A 22,018-nucleotide genomic window follows, 5' to 3' on the forward strand; every position below is an offset into this window, starting at 1 on the left:
ACTTAAGGAGCTTTCCTTACATAAAGTGGAGAAGCTCCTTGTGTTCTCCAAACAACGTTTCTATGAGAAGGGTAACAAAGCTCACACCCTTTTAGCACGGATGCTTAACGATCGCGCTGCTGCCCAGTCTCCGCAGGTCCTCAGGGACCCCGCGGGGGCCCTACGGTACCATCCCTCTGACATCTCCTCTATCTTCCTACAGTACTATTCTAAACTTTACTCCCTCCCGTCCTCCCTACCCTCGGATCCCGAGGCCCGCACCCGATGTCTTTCGGAGTTCCTTTCAAGGTGCGGTCTTCCGTCTCTGACGGCGGGGGCACTTGAGGAACTAAACGCTCCAATCACGGCAGAGGAACTTGCAGAGGTTCTCAAATCCCTTCCATCGGGGCGGGCTCCTGGACCAGATGGTTTCTCTTACCTCTATTACAAGACCTTCTCTTCAGAACTCTCCCCTAAACTACTTTCACTGTTTAATTCCTTCCTCCAGGGCTCTCCTATCCCTACTTCCATGTCCCATTCTTTCATTACTCTTATCCCCAAACCTGGCAAAGACCCCATGGACTGTGCAAATTACAGGCCCATAGCCCTCCTAAATTCAGATTTCAAAATATTTACTAAACTACTGGCCACTCGATTGGGCTATTGGCAACGCAGATCAGGTGGGTTTTGTTCCGGGGAGACAGGGTGGGGACAACACGAGGAGAGCCATTGATCTCATTGATGTAGTTAACCAACAGGAGGAGAGTGCTCTTGTGTTGAGCTTAGACGCTGAAAAAGCATTTGACCGCCTTGGGTGGTCCTTTATGTTCGAGACCTTAAAATGCTTTGGCTTCACTGGTGCTTTTATGACAGCGATACGAGCTTTGTACTCAGGCCCCACAGCAGCGCTAAAATTCCCCCATGTGCTTTCCGAGACCTTTACTCTCTCGAATGGAACCCGCCAGGGGTGTCCTCTATCTCCCCTACTTTTTGTATTATGTATAGAGCCCCTGGCGGCAGCAATACGAAATTGTCCTGACATTAGAGGAGTCTCGGTTAGAGGGAAAAAATTTAAAATTATGTTGTTTGCAGACGATGTTCTCCTCACCCTGTCCCACCAGCTCACTTCCTTGCCAAATCTCCGCGCCTTATTAAATGACTATGGCCGCCTGTCGGGATATAAAGTTAATACCTCTAAATCAGAAGCTATGCCCTTAAACCTGTCTGGACGTCTGGTCGCACAGCTTAGCTCCAACTTTAAATTCAGATGGACTTCGTCCTCCATAAAATATTTGGGTATTCACCTCACCCCCAACTACTCTTCACTGTACTCGGCTAATTACCCCGCTTTATTTCGGGATGTGCGGGCTCTCATGTCTAAATGGACCACTCACTATATTTCCCTAATTGGTCGGGTGGCGGCCGTGAAAATGACCATCTTGCCAAAACTCCTGTACCATTTTGAAACTCTTCCAGTCCGTATCCCCCTCTGCGAACTTAGAAGTCTCCAAAGAGCCATCTTTAAGTTTATATGGGCTTCTAAGAGGCACCGTATACCCAACTCTGTCATGATGAGTAGTAAGTCTCAGGGGGGACTGGCGGTCCCAAATCTCCTCCACTACTACTGGGCCTCCCACTTACGCCAAATTCCGGCATGGTCCAGATACCTGGCTTATAAGAAATGGACAGAAATAGAGAAGATATGGCTAGCTCCCTTTCATCCTAATTCCTTCTTATGGCACCCTGCCCCACCTAGTTTCTCTCATCTCTCCCTACTGGGCCCTATCCGTTTCACCCTCCATATCTGGTCTACTTGCTATGCCAGGTTTGGGTTAGTCTCCACTGTCTCCCCTCTGAACTCTTTTCTACTTTTCCCTGATTTCCTCCCTGGTCTCCGATCACACACTGTAAGGCTCTGGGGGTCAAAGAATCTCTTTCAATTCGCTGACATTGTCGATCCCCTGACTCGCACGCTCTATCCATTTACTACGCTAATGGACAAACACACCCTTCCATCTTCGGAGAACTTTACCTATCTTCAGCTCCGTCATTTTATGGTGTCCCGCCTGGGGGCCCTCACGGTCTCTAAGCCATCGGCTTTCGAGCAGCTAGTTAGAATGGGGACTTCGACCTCGGGTCTCATCTCCGATATATATCGTATTCTAGGTTCGCCTGCCGGGGGCGACCAGGTGAGACACTCATATATGACAAAGTGGGAGTCGCTATTGGGACGAGCGTTGTCCCCGGAGTGTTGGCAGGTCATATGGGACAGAGCTGCCACTTCTTCAATATGTACCACTTATAAAGAGTCCCACTACAAGGTAATGATGTTTTGGTACCATACTCCAGAATTACTTCACAAGCTTAGTGCCTCGGTCTCTCCGCTATGCTGGAGGTGTACCAGAGAGCTGGGCTCCCAGTTTCATATTTTCTGGGAATGCGAGCTTGTAAAGCCCTTCTGGACTGAGGTCTGTGCTATGTCTTCGGCCGTTCTTGGGTTGAATATCCCCTGCGAGCCGAGCCTGTGCTTACTTAATCTATTCCCCAAGACCCTTCGTAAAAAACAAGCCAAGTTATTATTAGTCTTCCTAACAGCCGCAAAGTCCCTACTCGCTAAATTCTGGAAACAAACTCCCCCCCCCCCTATCCAACACTTCCAAGCTAGGATCAGGGAATTACGCTCCCCCTCTGCGAACTTAGAAGTCTCCAAAGAGCCATCTTTAAGTTTATATGGGCTTCTAAGAGGCACCGTATACCCAACTCTGTCATGATGAGTAGTAAGTCTCAGGGGGGACTGGCGGTCCCAAATCTCCTCCACTACTACTGGGCCTCCCACTTACGCCAAATTCCGGCATGGTCCAGATACCTGGCTTATAAGAAATGGACAGAAATAGAGAAGATATGGCTAGCTCCCTTTCATCCTAATTCCTTCTTATGGCACCCTGCCCCACCTAGTTTCTCTCATCTCTCCCTACTGGGCCCTATCCGTTTCACCCTCCATATCTGGAGCCTGACTGCCTCCTTACTTACTGCCTCCTTAAACAACAAAGTAGAAGCCTTCGACCTAATATGGGCTCCTTGGGACTCATACAGTTCTCCTTCGGCATCCATCAGCAGTATATCCTAGACCTTCCTCTTTTCCCCTACCTTTCTTGTTCACTGTTCCACCCCCCCCCCCCCTCCCTGTCAATGTTACGTCCTTGTGTTTTCGTATGTCTTCAAAGGGGCTAGTCTGCTGTGTAGTTCCCCCTCTACATGTTTGAAAATCTGTTGGATACCCGTTGGTGTTATATGTTCCAACCAAACTCCTGATGATCTGTGATGCCATGAAAGAGACGTTCCTCATCCCCAGCCAGGGCTGATGGTTGGTACCTGTTAAGTTCTAATACTGGTATCTGTTATATATTTGGATCCACTACATTCTATTGATGAAAATGTCTGCGAAGTGCCTAGTCTGTCTAACTGTTGGTTTATTTTTGTTTAAAATTCAATAAAAATTTACAATTATAAAAAAAAAAATTCCAGGGAATCTGGGGTCCTTGCAATGCATACGCCTTCCCTCCCTTCTCACATCCTTGTACCATATCCATACCACTGGGATGCCATATTCTTTCCGTGTACTCCTCTCCCATAGAGAACTTCTTCATGACTATCCAAACCACTGTATCTTTGGTGATAACACCTGCAGTCAACTATTTAGGCCTGTCCACCATGAAAAGGTAGCATCCATAGTGACAGTATATCCTGTAACCATGGTGGGCAGTCACAGCCACATTACCAGCACTCTAGAAGTAAAGTCACCCTATCCTACTTTATACAGAGAGAAATAAAGAAATAGACAACCTACCATTTTTACAAACTGTTGAGAATCAGTCTAAAAAGTAAATTTTTTATCATTATACATCCAGGTAGAAGCTACTGAAACCCCCCAAAACACCTTTAAAACCCAAAACATGCATATTGTACCCAAACTGTACTGTTACTCTGTTCTCCTCCATAGATCCATTAAATCTAGTTATAATAAAGTAATCACAGAAGAATTTAAAAAATTTTATTTTTATTAATCAGTCAAAAATAAAAAATAGAATCACATTTTCAATTGCAGAAAACATTCAAAAGTTTTCATTATAAAACCAGGATACACATCTAAGAGTACCAGCCTCTAATCCATATTAATAGGAAACTGATTGAGTGAGCTGATCGGTTTGTGGTATTCAATGTTCAGATTCGGTATTTGGCAAAATTTTTGTTTTATAAACAGTCTTGTTACAAATTGAAAGAGTCATGTGACATTATGCATCAGGAGATGCTTCCTCAATACTCAGTAGCATTGCATCCAATGTGACGGTCTATGAAGACTGAATTCAGGCAAGGAAGACTGGTGCTAGCTACTCCAGGGTTGTTATATGGATGGAAGTGAGATGTTGCTATGGGCTTCTGAGGTTCTGCAAAGAGTCAGCTCTACTCTTCAAGATCCCGCTTGAATCTCCACCCGTCCCATAGACTCCATTCTATGCTCAGGCGGATTCTGCCGTCAGTAAGCATGCCTGCCAAACAGAACACCAGGGCATGCAACTGTGATTCTTTTTAGCCTATGGCCGTTGCCCCCCTACCTTCACCGTCCATTGCAGAAAAGCTGCATGCAGGACATGAAGACCGTCACCTGCCGCTGCCAACCCTGATCTTCCCTTCCACGGTAGTAACTTGTAAATGTGCAGGCAAGGCTTCAAGAGGCCCGTTGCCTGCCGCCATCGTCGTTATCTCCTACCGCCCGATGTAAAGCTGCCCACAGTCTGCTGTTATCCCGTCGCCTACCGCCACACTATAGGTTGTCCCTGCTGTGCTGTAAGTGTGTGCTAGGGTGAGCTCCCCCTGGTGGCTGAAAGCTGCTCTACCATTTGCTCTGTCCCTGATATGCATGTGACATGGAAAAATAAGACCTAGCGCATCTTTGTTTTTGTGTAAAAGTTCAGGACAAGACTCTAGAAGCTAAATAGAAAAATACTAAGTGTTTTCATTTTGGACAAGGTAGAAAAACCGATGTGTGTGCACAAGAGTCCCACCATCTTAACGCAATCAAATATGTAAACTCTAGACAAGGCTTATACTGGAAGGAGTGCAAGATGGGCCATGGCTCCAATGACTGCTTCTTCCAATACAGATCACATGAGAGGGTAACTGGCAAGGTTGGCAATGCCACAGGCGTTTCCTTTATCTCTGGCCATTAGGATGTAGCCTTTATTGCCCCAGGTGTCACCCCAGCTATAAAGAAAAAAAAGACGTTTTAAAATCTGATAATACATTATCTCACAATATATTAACATTATCTGCGTCCGCTATAGAGCCAGAGGTTTCTTTCTGCTGTGCCCCTTAGGAAGATGAAAATTATATACTACTTCTTTTTCTAAAATGTAGCATAGAGTCCCCCTAGTGGTGGCTTCAAGTACTCAGTACATTTCCACTTCTTTAAGACAGCCAGTTTAGTCCTTTAGGACGTAGCAATTCTTTTTCTTTAGTCCCACCTTCCAAGAGCTTCAGAATTTTTTTTTACCATTTGGTGCACATATAACTTAAAGGGGTTGTCCGGCGATAAAAAATTATTCACAGAATAACACACATTACAAAGTTATACAACTTTGTAATGTATGTTATGTCTGTGAATGGCCCCCTTCCCCGTGTTTCCCCCCACCCACGCTAGACCCGGAAGTGTGGTGCATTATACTCACCGCATATCGTGTCGTCCACGGTCTCCGATCGTCAGCAGTGACGTCTTCTTCGGGAGCTTGGCGGATCTTCCCGAGTGCCGGCCACCCTCTGCAGCGTCATCCGAAGCTCAGCCGCGATTGGCTGAGCATAACTGTGCTCAGCCAATCGCGGCTGAGCGGCTGATGACGCGGCCACGTCAAGTTGTATAACTTTGTAATGTGTGTTATTCTGTGAATAATTTTTTATCGCCGGACAACCCCTTTAATGAGTAACTTTTATCAACTCTAATAAAACTTTTATTAGCTCTTTCTCAAAGGGTAAAAGGAAGAAACAGCATCTGTAGACATGTTACATGACCTATTATAAACAGGGCAACTACATGTCCCAGCATCCTCTGCTACACAAATGCTTTATTTACCTGTTCTTTACAATCCAGTATTTGGCTTTCTTCTGAACTCCATACCCAACAGCAAGGACGGCATGGTTTATGTCTTCTGCATTGCAATTTTTATCATAATATACACCTGGGTATAAGAACGTAAGATAATAATAGTAATGAATAGGAATAAACTTTATGTGTCTATAGCTATATTATTAGTTTCAGAGTGTAGAATAAGCTAATATGAAGACCTAGTCTTGTAACCTTTGCTATGTTCCTGCTGTTTTTAGCCTCATTAGAAGCCATAAAAAATATAATTTTTTAGGCATAAAAAGGCAGAAATTATTTTTTTTTTAGCTTTTTTTGTTGCATATTTTGAAATCTTTCCAGAAATTCTTTGTCTTGCATTTAATTTTATAATGCAAATTATAGATTTTTCTACCTCCAATAGGTGGCAGTGAGGAGCAGGCTATTTTAATTTGGCAGGAGGGCTACTTTGCATACTTTTTTATACCATGGAGCATTGCATGTCTTATAAGAATCCATAAGCTAGTTTGGTGATCTCTACAGGAGGCCCAGTACTGCCTCAGTCCCACTCTAAAAACTTTTCTGTAGTGAAACCAATAGGTGGCGCTAAAGACACAATTTCCTTATTCCCTTATTTTTCATTTTCCCCGTGAACAATGCCGTAAAGATTCTCTATTAGCTTCATCTCTCCATTAGTATTATTTGTGAGGTTCATAGGAATCATACCTTTACTGTAAAACTGGAAGGATGAGAGAGTGGCATCAATGCCCACTGACACAGGCCCCACCGTGCCCACTGCCTTCTTCAGTGCCTTCTCGTTTCCTTGCGTCACTTCCTTATAAGCTTTACATTTGGCTGCTTTGCCGGCAGCAGTGTAGTTACAGGGCTGATCCTAGGATGAACAACGCAAAAACCTTCAACCATTATTTGTAGTAGCAGCACTTTATAGGAGTATACTTTAGGCACCTGTTGTGTTCCACTGTATGGCATTGTTATGTGGGCATTTATATTCAGGCATGGTATGGTATTGTTATTGGTAAACTTAATGACCTTTCATATCTGGAGAGAAGAGAGACAACATACCATGCCACATACAATAGGTTGGGTATCAATAAAAGAAAAGCTGTTCCTGTATATATCTACCAATAGGTCCTCAAGCTCACAGAATAACAACTGGGTGCCATGTTAACACTTTTGTGAATATATCCATGTGTTAGGGTGCCCAATAAAGCTTAAAGAACCACTCCAGGTTTTGGGGCTTTTATTTTCCCATATAATGTTTTGATGAATAACCATTGTTATTCTAACAGGACCATCTGTTTCATTCCAGCTCTACTGCATTTATACTTCTTATTACTGTAGTTGTGTCATGTGACCAACAGTCAGAAAATTCCATAGTCCTATGTGTTTTAGGAAGTGGTCCTAGGTCAGCTGACTCCACCCCCTCTCTACACAGACAGAGGAATCATGGGAAAGGTAGGCAGCATTAGGAAATCATTTTAGTTTGGATATATTAACCAATGTGGCTGAAAACCCATGCCATGTCACATCAGCTAAAACTAAAAATAATTACCTATGCTGCTGAAGAGTGCTTCTTTACAAGGTCCTAGTTAATACTACCACATCTTAGACAGGAGAACTGTATGTTTGCTGCCCCCATCTTCTGTGGTGCTCACTTTGTAGGACTAGTACAAAGTAATAAGCCACACAAGCAGCCTCTAGGGTATATACAGATTGTCTATTACGGACGAATAACTAGAATTACATGGACCCATACCCCAAAAATGATAGTAAGAATTGCTCATGGGGAGATCTAAGGACTCCCCAGTATAATAAAGGTAGATGCAATAAGTGATTTATCAATAAGGAAAAATCTCACATCTTTCACAATATAAGGGACACCCTGATCAAGCAGCGGATACAGAGGAAGTGAGAACAGTGATGAGGATGTGAAATAAGCCATGTAAGATAGCATGAAACGAAACTTACAGTGTTTGTACAAGGTCAAAAAACATGGCCATCATTAAGAGCATCACACCTGTACACCTCCACAACAGAGTTGGGGAGTCTGGCAATGGTTTACCTCCCCTCTTTCCAGTCATTAAACATGAACTGCACTCAGGAGCACTACAAGATATGCAGTACAATAGAAACCATACAGTGGTACTCAAGGGTGGACATACCCTTTAAGTCACGTTTGATCCCATTTCTTCAATAACAAATATGGGTGTAGCAATGCCATATATATCAAAGAGCATTAGACGTACTTACCTCCCCAACATAAGGATAGGCCTCCTCTGAGTCTATACCGTTATTATCCCGCACATACTCAAAGGCATTGGTCATGTAACCTCCACCACATCCATCATTCTTCTTTACACAATCTACAAGATTTTGAGGGCTGAGGTTCACAAGTTTTCCAGTCTTTTTCTTCAGTTGTCCCTCCAGAGCCCCCACAGAGCTAAAAGCCCAACATGATCCACAGGAACCCTAAAGAGAAAGAATAGAATAGCTGCAATCTGTCTTATTATCACAATAATACTATATAATTCTATACATAATAATCGAAAGAAGGGATGGGGAACCTTTGGCCCTCCAGCTGTTGCAAAACTTCAATTCCCATCAAACATATTGCCCAACACTCACGCGGCGGCGACATGTGATACCTTGCCCTTTTTTTCACATGTATTTGTCCCACACATTTGTATTTTTACATGTAATACTCTATGTGCATGTATGTACTCTAGTCTGTTTTTTTTTTCTGCTGTTTTTTATGCATACATGCATATATATATGTATATTTCTTTTTTATGTGTATACTTTTGTATGTATTTTCTCATGTCCAGTTAGGGGTTAAATACTTACTACCCTTTAGTCCGATAGCCTCCCCCATTTTGGGGGGTATGGCCAGGACAACAGGTGTTTTCATTTCTTTTCTATGTATATATATCACAGAGAGACTTGTTCGCACCTATGCTATGACTAAGGTCTAAATAGACCGAAACATGTCAGCGATTGTCAGGATTTTATTGTTTGTTGTTTTTTTTGCTATGCTACAATAAAGGAATCGGATTTGGACGACTGAGTGCTGGAACTATCCTTGCTGCCTGTTCCTTGGTGATTGCTCGCACCTCCGTGCACCAGCATGAGGGGATATACGTGCAGGTGTGGTCAGCTGATCATCTTTCCTCCTTAGATTATTATTATTAGAATAAATTGGGTCAAAGAGCTGACGGAAAGGACCCTAAAACACAAGTAGCTGCAGCACCAGATACAGCCACAACAGTAGCTGGAAGGAAGCCATCCCTTTAATTCCCTAATCAGTGTGGGTGCCAAGAGTCAGACCACCACCAATCTGATAATGATCTCCTATCCTTAAATAGGCCATCAGTTTAATTGTCCTGAGAAACTTTTTTTTAAAAGTGTGCCTGTTATTTCAAAAAGAATTTTAAAAATCTCCATAGTATTGTTACAATAACCATCCAGGGTGGTGACAATGTGATTTTAGTGCTCTCAATGCTGTTATTGAGCCCCAGAGAGCCCCCTCTATGGTGCACAACTATTTCTCATTCACTCCTTTTCAAGGGGTGTTACCAAAGCTGGCCTGTTCACCAGTAGTACACATAAATGGATTTCCTTTTCCTTACTTCTTTGACCACTGCATAGCACATACTCATTTCTTTTATACTATCACATACTCCTGTTTGCTATACCATGACATAGTGTTGGAGAAAGTGCATTGGACTGAACAGGATGGCACTGTGCCAAGCTGATGATTTACACAGTACAATACTAGGTGGCTTGTGGAGGGAGAAGGGGCTACTGATGCATTGGCTTTGCAAGGTGTTAGGTAAGCAAAAATCATAGAAACAGCAGCTGAATAACAGCAAAGAAAGAGTTACATGATGCACTGAGCAGCTACTGTTGCTGCTAAGGCTGGGTTCACACTACGTTTTTGCAATCCGTTTTTGTTCATCTGTTTTTTGCAAAAAACTGATGAAAAAAATGGATGCCTTTGTGTGTGGATCAAAACGGATCCGTGTTTTTTAACGGACACAAAAGTAGGGCCAGCTACGTTTTTGTATACATTAAAATAAACGGATCTGTTTTGATCAGGTTTTTTTTTACAATGGAAGTCAATGGAAAAACAGATTAAAACATATGCACACAAAAACATACTTTTCTTCATGCGTTTTTTGCCAAAAAATCTTAATGGAACAGGATGATACTGGTCAGGACTAGGGATGGTCCGAACAGAGTTCAGTTCGGGTTCGCACGAACCCGAACTCTCGGTAATGATTCCCGCTGTCTGCCCGCTCCGTGGAGAGGGCGGATCCAACGGGAGGACCACCTGGAAAACTGGGATACAGCCATAGCCATAGGCTGTATCCCAGTTTTCCAGGCGGTCCTACCGCTGTATCCACCCGCTCCACGGAGCGGACAGACAACGGGAATCTGATGCCGAGCGTTCGGGTTCATACGAACCCAAACCTCGGAGGGTTCGGACCATCCCTAGTCATTTTGTGGTTAACAGAGAAATCTGGTAGTCGGCAGGTGCTTAGGGCGACATAGTAACTAAAAATTACTTACCTCACCCGTCACCCGTCAGTGACTGCAGTGGTGTCCCGTCCCAGTCACTAACTAGCTGAGCAGCCAGTCCAGATACTGGACCCGGAGTGACTGGAGAGGCACAGGGACAGGTGAGTAATGATAATTTATTATGTGGTCCCCCCCATTCCACCACAGGCCAGTTCACACTAAGCAAAATTGGTGGCATTCTGCAGCGGAAAGCTCCACCTGCCTTAGTGTCAAACAGTGTCTCTATGGGAGGGCTTGTCAATTCTTTGAGCAGAGGCGTGCGAGCCCTCCCGTAGAGACACTAAGGCAGGTGGAGCTCTCCGCCGCAGAATGCCACCGATTTTGCTCATTGTGTACTTGCCCTACTGACATGTGATCCTAAAATAAAGTCGCTTAAAGGAGCTTTGTTGTCTTACTTGGTTCCTGACTGGGGTGACGTAGCCTTTTTTCCTATAGTCAATGGAGTCAGGGAGAGCATGCAAATCATTTTCAGCTTCCTCATCATCTGTAGTGTAGTTCCTGGCTTCATTTCGTGGTGGGACTATGAGGCCCGTCATTGTCCTTGCAACTTCTTCACTTGTCTAAAACGGAATAAATCCTTGAATTATTGCCATAGGTTTTACTTACAGGTTACCATAGATTGCACTTTACATTGATTTAGAACACCCTCTGAGGTATTACATCTGCACTGTAGGCTTTTTATACTACTCTTCTTAAATAAAGGGGTGCTTCCCCCCCTCCTCGTACACCAGTACCCTACCATCATACATGAGATCCATTCATTTATGCAGAGATAAAAACATTAGAGTTGATCTACACAATCCGGGGAGGTAAGAGATGCCAATAGCATGCCTCATATAAGCTAATGGTAGTAACTTACCATATCTCCTAACTGGTTCATGGCCAGCTCATAGGTGTGCAGCCCCTGAGAGAACTCCATATTATGGTTAACAATCAACTTGTAGTTCTTCTCCCAGATTAATCGCCTCATTGCTTCATCAAACTGTAAATGATACCACAGAGCCAGTTATGAAATAAGGAAAAAGGGTCAGCATAATGCATAACATAATAAAACTAAGCTGAACAAGTAAATATAAAACCTTCCCCCTGAGACTGCCTATTTATTAGGTGTTTCATGGCTTTCATCTAGCAGGTTGTTACCTTTCCATTGTATTGCTTCTGGTACGTTCTTTTCCATTGCTCCCATTCTGAGTCCAGTGGGTCATCCAAGAAGCGGACAGCGCTCACCAGTGGGAGAGCCAAGAGCACAAGGTGGAGGATCATTGTACTGCAGGAAGACAGGGATGACATCATTGGGATGTGTACCTTTGAAGGTCTGTGATACTAGTGCATCTCATATTATTATAATTCTGAAGGACAAATAGTAGATTTTGGTCGAACAGAATGTGCAACTGTTTCAACCTGTGATGTGAGGCCAGCTGGGAGTTTTAGTGCCAGTGGTCACCACTCTACCATGTAAAGCAGCGGTTCTGAAAAAGTGAGGTACAGCTCGCAGTCTGTTGAGGCGCCGGGTCCCTACCTACCTATGCCCAACATCAGCACACAGCAGGGTTCCAAAGCAAAGACTACACCGATGATGACAGCCCGGCATCATCAGTGTTGGCTCCGTACAAACATCTGCATGCTCACATGACCATGATCTCCCAGGTCCCAAGCCTAGGTAGTAGTATAACAAAAGAACAGAAGAAGGAGCGCAGGGGACCTGCTGAAGAACCTCCTTCAAGGTAATGTATAAGTGATGTGTTGAGGGGATGGGGCAAGGAGAAGAGAGAGTAGCTGCCACAGGTAGAAGAGGTGAAGAAGAGAGACAGAGCTGCTGTGTGCATGTGTGTGTGTCTGTATGTGCGCCATATGTATTATTGGCGTTGCCTGAATATGGAATAAAGAAACTGTTTTTCTACAACTGGTGAGTGCCTCTGCTGCTTGTCTGTGAATTGAAGCAGTATGTATTAAAGCAGTGTGATGTTGGGTAATACACGTGGAGCAGTATGTATTTGTACGGCATGGTGTTGGGTTATACAAGTGGTGCAGTATTTATTGGTGCAGTACGGTACTGGATTATACAGGTAGAGCAGTGTGGTGTTGGTTTATACAGGCGGGGCAGTATTTAATTTTGGTTTAAGAAGCCCTGTTGTAAAGTATATTTGTGTATATATATATATATATATATATATATATATATATATATATATATGTGGTGTTTTTGAATGGACCTCCCTCACATGCACTTATAAGTTCTGACACTAGATGTCAACAGAGTAAACAGCTCACAGTATTCACATATGAAAAACAAATGGTAATAGATGTTGGAAACAATAGAATAAGATAAATATAATCAAACCCAATAACAGTGCTACAGCCTAGCAGGATCTGTACTGGAATACTGCACAACAAATACTTTTAAACCAATATCAAGTGAAAAAAAAACCTTAGAAGATTAGACTATTGAGTAGAAATTAGCGGACTGAAGGTCGATGCATAGAAGTGCATGTGACCTCTACATATCTGTACTTGTAGGTTGAGCACTGCTGTACAAGCTGCATACACATAGCTCTGCCAAGTTTCATGTACTTTCCCTATAATCCAGTATATTTTATAAACCCCTACTAATGCTGATAAATATAATAATATAATCTATAACCTTTAGAATCTGAGATCATAGACCCAAAAATAGGGCTAATCTGGTAAACAGTAAATATCTAAATGCATTGTACCGTAATCTCCACACTTACTACACCACCATCTTTATCCTCCACAGATACCATACCTTCCCCAACTCTCTTCCCTCCCCCTGTAATTATCAAACTGCTTCTTACCTCTCAAAATAGAAGACGTCTGTCTGATTAGGCCGTTCTCATGGGACGTCTATTTGGCTGATGAAGAGAAACCAAAGTACCTATGAACCCTGCCCTGGCAGTCGCACCTCAATGAATTTTTCAAGGAAATCTTGCTAGTATTTCAGAGACCTTTGCTCTGCTGCAGAGCGGTTTCACTTGTGTAGAGAAGTGAGAATATGGCCAGGGGTTCTGTATGAATCAGGCGTCACGAGGAGCCTTTGTGGGCTGTCCACAGATGGTTTTACTTATAGCTTATGAAAAAAAAAATTCCTGGTAGCAGGATCAGAAGGAAAGAGCAGGCCTCAGATGCTCTGATCTCCTGGCTTAACCTGAGCAAACACATAGACAGAACAATACCTTTCCCAGCTCCCCCTTAGTTTACTGCCATTGCCATTAGAGCGGTCATATAACTTTCCCAGACTCTGTACGGAAAATACACCTAGTTCTGCTGAGAGGGGAAGATTGTGTATTATGTGTATGTAGTGTTTTGCAGTCAGTTTAGTTGTTCTTGACATGTCCACAACATTCAGGCTGTGTTCACATCACGCTTTGTGAACATGTTCAGCTATGGCCCTGAAAGGTCAACCTTATAAATCCAACACTGCCATAGTCCCCCATTTACCGTAAACAAGGACAAAAAGAGTGTCCTTCTGACCTCCATCAGAGAGCTACGTGTTTTACTGTATAGGAAATGCATTTGATGGTATGTGGGCTTTTAAAATTGTGGCCATATGGCTATGAAGTGGCATAGCTCCAGATGTGTAGCCCAGATGTGAACAGTGCATTACAGGAACAACTAACATCTTTATCCATGTCACATATGTCTTGTGTGCCCTGTATATATACACCAGGCAGACTACTGCATTAAGAGTGGTGGTCGGTAACCTAGACAATGAGCGGTCAACTATGGAAGGGAAAGAGCAGCATATCAGGAGAAGGAGATAAATGTATTTGTAAAATATGAGTAGAGATGAGGGAACTCACAGAATTATACTGTTTACCGTGTGAGATCCCCTCTATGCACGACCCCTCTCTGAACCTCCCCACCCGCATCAGAATGTACATTTACGTTCTGATGTGGGAAGGGGTTAAATGTGCCTGGCTCCTTGGTAAGAGCAAAAATGATCTTTTAAACTTGCATCCCATACTTACATGGCCTACAGTGTCTGTGCCCCAGGTCTGCGACGTTCTTTCTTCCTTCCTACCTTCCTCACCATAAAAAAATGCCCCCAGGCAGGATTTCTTTTCATCACCCGTCTAAACATTGCACATGTGCTATAGGGACACAGGTGAACTGTTTAGACTAGTAATTAACAGAAATCCTGCCTGGGGGCTTTCCTAGGAGGAGGTTAGGGAGCAAGAAAGAAGAGGCATCGCAGACCTGAGGCACAGACACTCATGTGGTCAGGACTCAGGAGTCCGGATCAATCACATTCTGGTCTGGGTTCCTGGTCCTGTATTTAAAGAGCCAGCGGTCCTTTACTGATCGCTGGCTATTAGGTTCACTACTGGTCCTAGCTTCCTGTGTCCTTTCCTGCGATCCCCGTTTCATAATTCCCTCTGACTGCTCGACTTGTATCTGACTTCTGGCCTGTCCCTTGACTATCCGATTGTTTACCGATTTTGTACTGCGTTGCCCGTGTGGTTTTGACTTGGCTTGTTTACTCTTCTCTATTGTGTGTGTCTTGTTTAGTGTTTTACATACCCAGCGTAGGGAACGCCTTCGTGGTTGTCCGCGGCCGCCTAGGGCCGACTGAGGCAAGTAGGTAAGGACAGTGGGCGGGATCAGACCTAGGGCCCACTGTCTTGTGTCTGTACCTTCTTGCCCTGACAGCAGCACAATGAGAAGACAATTAGCCCCAGTGAGTAAGCACACAACCTTACTGCTGGGTTCAAAATATATATAAAGAAAAAAAAGCTTCTTTAAGCAGTTTACTTTGTTCCATTATACCATCCTAGTGATACCATACACTAATTGTTGTCCTGTGTAATAGTCTCATTGAGCCATTGTGCTGAGTTCCTCTACCAGTCAGTCACACCCATTACCAGCACAGATGTCATCCCACAAAATATCAAGTGAAAACTTTCTGTGAACTCTTTCAGCTTAATTGTGTAGACATGGTGGACCCAGCGGTAGATCATCTAATTGCTGGGGAAATTACAAAACCATTAAAGGAGAACTCCAGGCAAACATAAAAAACATGGAGGGCAGGGGGCGTTAGGAACATAATAATGATGTAAGACTTACCCATCCCCTTGCCCCCTAAACCACAGCGCCACTGATCACCGTCATCTGTATTTCCCGGGTTCCTGTGACGTCACATCCTCACTCAGAAATGCCCTCTCAGCCAGTCAGTGCCCCACCTCATTCACTGATTGGCTGAGTGAGCATTTCTGAATGATCATGTGATGTCACAGGAACCTGGGAAATACAGGAGACCAAAGGGTGACAGTGAGCAGTGACGCTACTGCGGGGGCATGGGGACAGGTAAGTATAACTTCATTAATACAGTGTGTTCCCACCACCCCCTGCCCTCCCTGTGTTTTTTTTATATTTGCCTGGAGTTCTCCTTTAAAGGCACCAGAAGCCACTATAGATGCATGTTAGTCATAAATGGTGATTGTCCTTTATTAGTTTTTGCACAGCTGTAGGTGTATGTTAGTAAAAGTAAGTGTGGGTATAATTGAAGTAATGTGTGATTCTGAACCAGCAAACATTTTTGGAATAAATATTGATTTATATATATTTTATAGGAGAGTTACAAAAAAAAAATACTGATTTCACCTTCACTGTAATCCTGTCTGTGATGATAAGGAGGAGACAGCTGGAAAGTGATCTCTACAGAACATGAAGTTTCAAACAAGATTTTAGGATTAGTTTATAATATAAACAGTAAAACAGAAATGCAGAAAAACAGTTCATTTCCTGATAACACATTCAGAAGATGAATGCCTTGTCATCAAAAGAACAGAAAATCCCCTTCCTCTACAAATGTGCTCTACAAATTATGGAGGATGATGACAGATGAAAGGAATGTGCACAGATCTACACCCAAAGTTAAAGAGTTTACAGCTACAATCTACATGAAAATTAAGTCATTTGTCTATGTGCACATGACTATTTCTACATACTACAGTGTTCCATTGTCTTATTTTTTTGCAATGTTATCCCCCCCCCATGCTTGCACTGTTAGACCTCATTCACACGTCTGTTAGTTTTTGCAGACATTATTTTGAGTCCGCATTTTTTTGTCTGCAAAAAAAATCCATAGTGCACATCCATACCGTCCGTTTTTTGCGGACCAATGTAAATGAGTGCCGATCTGCTAGATCTTACACAGCTCAGCTATCGCGCAGCAAGGACTGTATATTTATAGTTAGCTATGTCCGTAAAGCCCATGTCTTTAGTGAAGTTTATTTTTCTGCCTTCTGCCCGATACCCGCAGCTGCCACGAGAACTGCAGAGGCGGTCTCTGAAATGACAGGCCGCTCAGCCAATCACTGGTTGCGGTGCTGTTTCGCTTCAGAGACCGGCTCTGAAGTTTTAGCAGCAGCTGTGGACAGCGGACCCCAAAACCAGTGAAACACCAACGTAACAAATTTAAAAGGGGTTATCCAGAGCTACACAAAAATGGCCACTTTCTTGCAGAGATATGTAACTTATTTCCATTGAAGTCAGTGGAGCTTAATTGCAAACCACACCTGAACTGGAGACAAGAGTCATGCTTTCTCTGGTAGAATGCGGCCATGTTTATGTAGCACTGGATAACCTCTTTAAAGGGGTTATCCAGCGCTACAAAAACATGGCCACTTTCCCCCTACTGTTGTCTCCAGTTTTGGTGGGGTTTTGAAACTCAGTTCCATTGAAGTAAATGGAGCTTAATTGCAAACCACACTTGAACTGGAGACAACAGTAGGGGGAAAAGTGGCCATGTTTTTGTAGCGCTGGATAACCCCTTTAACATGTAGATGCATTAGAATAGACATCAGGGGTGGCTGATTGCTATGTAACTGTGCCAAGATCAGGGCTTGAGCAGTCCTGCAGTACCCAAAGGAGCCATTGGTGACAGCAGAGGGGCCCCTTTTTGCAGCCAGTCAATGTAAAAAAAATAATAATAATAATAATAGATGATGGTAAATAATAGAAATAATAATATTAGTTAAATAACTATTAAAGAAAACAATGTATTGACCAGGACACCCTATTTGAGGTAGAGTACTTATTTACCAATAGAAGGAGCATACTTGAAGGGTGCAAAATTAAAATATAAATGATTAAAATGAAAAAGTTCAGTACTTATCAGTGCTTTTGAATCCTTTGCTCTCAAGCAAATGGGCAGAAGTGGTACACAAGTTCAGTTTGATCGGTGTCCCAGCGTATCATGACGGTGGTTCCAAACCATTATTTTTATACATTTCTTACTGGAGGCGGGTTAGAAGGTCGTTCCTTCTCCTTATGGATGACAGGGATGACACTGCATTACTCATGCCAAATGTCACATGTTCCGCTGCTGTTCTGGCGTGATTAAAATAATCATTATCCATCACCCACACATGCATTAAGGTGGGCGGCCAATAACCAAATATGGCTCATAGCCAGAAGGGGGCATAATAGCAATCCAGTGATCGCCGATTTTTTTGCTTTACTGTATACCAGAACTGTCTCTTTCCATCCTAATTTTTTTTGGGGGGAGGGGCTCGTCCAGGATCTTTCCATCCTTTTCTGCTCCTTTATCAGAAATTTCTGTTTGGTCTTAATCACCATAATTCTGGTGCATTTGACTACAAAATTGTGGCGCAGCAGCAGCCATAATAAATCTGGGCCAATGACTCCAGCAGTGACAGTGAGAGCCAATACAGACTAGGAAATGTAATGTATGTTCACAGCGACTCTGCCAACCGAAAAGTGGGTGCAGCTCTGAAGTATAATGCAGGATGTAAGTCAGCTCGGTACAGGATAAGTAATGTTGTTTAGAAGGTGACTCAGTATTTTATGTAGATTACTTCTCTGTTTGAAAAGTTATATTGTATTTAACAACGGATGTATTACTTAAGGTAGGGGTGCACCCTAAGGCCCTGCATTGTATTAGTATAATGTACAGCCATAGTGTAGCCTCAAAGTAGTGACAACCATTTCCTTAGTATTTCACAGGTGATATAATTATAGTCAGTGCATCAGGTATTGCTACAGGTGTTCTTTGTATGGGATATCTTTAAAACATGACCTGTTGGTGAGGCCTGAGGACTGCAATTGAGAAACACTGCACTAGAAGAATATACTAGAGAAAGGGCTGTGGTAATAACAATGGTGGCTTGCAGTGGCATGTGGTAAAGTCTCTATGCTTGTATTTGTCCGTGGGGTACGGTGGTATTCAGTTTCTACTCTAACCCCCAAGGATTCTGGGTTTCATCCTTAGTACCAGACCCCAGCAGGAAGGGCACCCGACAACACACCATCTCTCAATCCAGACTCTATATCATGGCCCAAACAGCAATCTCACATAACGTGTGTCTCTTGCTTTCAGCCCTGCTGTACTGTTTTGTCTCGTCTCTCAGCTTGTCTTCTACACAGCAGCAGCCATGTCAGGCTGTCACACAACCAGGAACACTGATGTTTCTCTCACAGCCAGCACCCTGAACTCTCAACATAACCAACAACCTGTTTGACAAGAATCTTCCTGTGTAAGAAAACATTGGACTCACCTATGGGATGGTGACATGGTCTTCAAGGGGTGAACTTCATTGTCACCATGTTGCTAAGACGCACAGACACCACAGCAATGACAATGACATACACAGTTGTTAGTATACAGTACACAACATATTGAGGCCTATCGGCGGCCGATGGTTTTAGGTTGGGGCCTAAAGAAAGATCAGCTGATGATGGTTTATTCGGTTGATCATTGTCTTTATTACCCAGCTGATTTACCCTCACCGTTTATACCCTCCATACAAGTGTTAATACAGATTATTGTAAGGTTGTATTGTCCGTCCTTGTACAAATGGATAGCGACAATCATTACACAAAGCCCTGAAGGATCCAGGACATCAACGTCCAGGCAGAGCATGCTACGGCAGGGGGTAGCCTTTTTCAAACCCACATTTGCAAAGAAAGTTTAGATAAAAGCCATGAGCAATCTTACAATATAACCTGATCAAAAGGCTCTATAGATAAGACTATGTTCACACATAGTATTTTGATCAGTATTGTTAACCAAAATTAAGGGTGGGTTGAAAATACATAAAAGGTACAAGTCTTTCCTTTATAGTTTTTCTCTCTCTTCCAAATCTGGTTCAGTCTAAAAATACGACATACTAACCAAAATACTATGGGGGAGATTTATCAAACATGGTGTATAGTAGAATGGTCTTAGTTCTAGCAACCAATCAGATTCCAACTTTCATTTTCCAAAGAATCTGTGGAAATCATGGTGAATAAAGATGAAGAATAACAATGAGACAAGAATTCTAACTCAGACCTTGATTGACTATAAAGTAAGAGCAAGATATAAAGCAGCAATACCTGGAGAGGGAGAATCGTTTTCTCATCTGCCTGCGCCTCCCTGGAACTAAGCCTGTATCCGCTACACCAACACACTGAACGCTGTGGGCTGATCCCTTCCAGGAAGCTGAGACGGGGAATTCTGCAGCTGGAGGAGGCAAAGTTATTCCAATAACAGACAGAGATTGAGGGCACGGAGCAGGCCAGGCGACAAGAGAGGGAAAAGTAAAATGTACTATGTAAATAACCCAGGATCCCACCCTCATAGAGGCTTCATTGCCCCAGGTGTTATGTGACTGTACATATATGTTAGTTATTTCCTGCTTTCTTATACTTTACATACACTGTTAGCAGCAGACCCTTTAAGGCCTCCATGGATTGGACTGTTTTTCAAGCACATGCCACTATTGCTAACCCAGATTAAAGGGAAACTCCAGCAATTTTTTTTTCTTTCAAATCAACTGGTGTCAGAAAGCACCAGAGATTTGTGAATCACTTTTATTAATAAAATCTCAAGTCTTCCAGTACTAATCAGCTGCAGTATGTCATAGACATAGATATAGATATGTAGGACATACATCAGCTGATAAGTACTGAGACTTGATATTCTTAAAGGGGAACTCCGGATAAGAAAAACTTGTTTTCTATTAAAAGTACATTAAAAGTTATATAGATGTGTCTATACAATGTATTACTGTATCTGTACAGTTCTTCCACACTGGTAGCTGATAGAAATGCAGGAAGTGAAAAAAATGGCCCCTGTGCCAATTCAAATTGCCTCCTGCTCCTGCTGCTATCCTGCCCAGGAGACAAATCTTCCATGCCTCTGTCTCATATTGTGTGTGTTTGCTGATGATGCAGACAGGGGGCAGGGCGTGATGTCACAGGAGGCTTGGCTGGATAACCCAATCCCCTGACTGATTCACCATGTCTGTCTGGCCAGAAGCAGCTGCAGCACTAATTTTACTGATTGTAATGGGTGGGGGCTGTGATGGTCAGCTGAGGGAAGGCATTGTATTCTGGGAAATGCCAAACCAGGAAGAACAGAAACACAAAACAGAGCAACCCCCCCAAACAAATGGATCTTTGGTAGTTTCAAAACTGGGATAGATAGGTAAGTAATGCGTTATGCTTCTGCAGAAGTCTCAATTTTTTAAACCTCTACCTGGAGTTCCCTTTTAATAAAAGAGGCCACTACCCTTAGGGAATACCACTGCCGTGTAGAGGATGTACTTGGTCTTTGCAAAGTTTAGGTAGGTGGTACATTTCAAAGTAACATCTACATGAACACCAAGACCCAAGAGACATTGCCCAGAGCCTCACACTGCCAGCTTACCTCCCACAGAACATCTTGGTGACTTCTCTTCCCCAGGTAAGCATTATACACAGTGATCTATGATGTAAAATAAAACATACTTCATCACACTCTGATTCTTCGTCCATTGCTCCATGTTTGAGTTCTGATGCTCATGTGCCTATTGCAGTCTTTCATCACTGGGCATGGATCAGCATGGGCACTGTGACTGGCGTGTGGCTACACCGCTTCATATATAGTGAAGTGCGATGCCCTGTGTGTCCTTCAGAAATTTGTGCTACACCAGCTCCTCTTGTGTTGTCGCACCACTGGTGCAGTCCTATGCACTTTAGTAAGTCGTTCTCTCAGGTAATAAAGTAGGAGATGTAGCACTGTATTTTCCCCACTAGGTGTCACCACAGGTTTTTGTCTTCTATGCACAGCTAAAGAGTCTAAGGGTTAACTGTCTTATACCATGTGTTTATATGCTTACCAGTCACAGGTGCTCTTTCTTCCTATCCTATCCTTCATCTCTCTCACCCACACTCAGCCCCACCACTCACAGAAGGGTTTAGGAGGATTTTTTCCTGAGGAAGGAGTTAGTTCTGTGTAGGAGAAAGTACAGAGAGTTAGTAGTCGGAGGTCCGAGTGGATAGATGTGTGAGGGACTAGCTCTTTACAACCAACTTTCTTTT

At 43.2% G+C, this 22,018-nt stretch overlaps 1 protein-coding gene across 3 annotated transcripts; it reads right to left on the minus strand.

Annotated features, from left to right (window-relative positions):
• Positions 1-4,019: 4,019 nt before the first annotated feature.
• On the minus strand, positions 4,020-20,157 carry LOC138771071 (cathepsin K-like). 3 transcript variants are annotated; one of them, XM_069950512.1, is made up of 8 exons: positions 20,051-20,157; positions 11,831-11,957; positions 11,550-11,672; positions 11,086-11,250; positions 8,363-8,581; positions 6,818-6,983; positions 6,104-6,209; positions 4,020-5,241 (listed from the first exon to the last, which is right to left on the minus strand). In XM_069950512.1, the coding sequence occupies exons 1-8, from the start codon at positions 20,074-20,076 to the stop codon at positions 5,142-5,144; spliced, it is 1,032 nt and encodes a 343-aa protein (XP_069806613.1). In that variant the 5' UTR covers positions 20,077-20,157; the 3' UTR covers positions 4,020-5,141. The 3 variants fall into 3 exon arrangements, with proteins under 3 accessions (XP_069806613.1, XP_069806615.1, XP_069806614.1); XM_069950514.1 differs by lacking the exon at positions 20,051-20,157 and adding an exon at positions 16,313-16,366; XM_069950513.1 differs by lacking the exon at positions 20,051-20,157 and adding an exon at positions 13,507-13,694.
• Positions 20,158-22,018: the final 1,861 nt, after the last annotated feature.

Source organism: Dendropsophus ebraccatus, chromosome 13 (genome assembly GCF_027789765.1).
Source record: "Dendropsophus ebraccatus isolate aDenEbr1 chromosome 13, aDenEbr1.pat, whole genome shotgun sequence".
Classification (NCBI taxonomy): domain Eukaryota; kingdom Metazoa; phylum Chordata; class Amphibia; order Anura; family Hylidae; genus Dendropsophus; species Dendropsophus ebraccatus.

Excerpts from the sequence above, each read along its gene's own strand:
- LOC138771071 (XM_069950512.1), bottom strand. The coding sequence starts at position 20,076 with ATGAGAAAACGATTCTCCCTCTCCAG. Across the intron at positions 6,984-8,362 it reads CCTATCCTTATGTTGGGGAG|GATCAGCCCTGTAACTACAC; the intron begins GTAAGTACGTCT and ends TGTTCATCCTAG. Across the intron at positions 6,210-6,817 it reads CTTCCAGTTTTACAGTAAAG|GTGTATATTATGATAAAAAT; the intron begins GTATGATTCCTA and ends TCTTATACCCAG.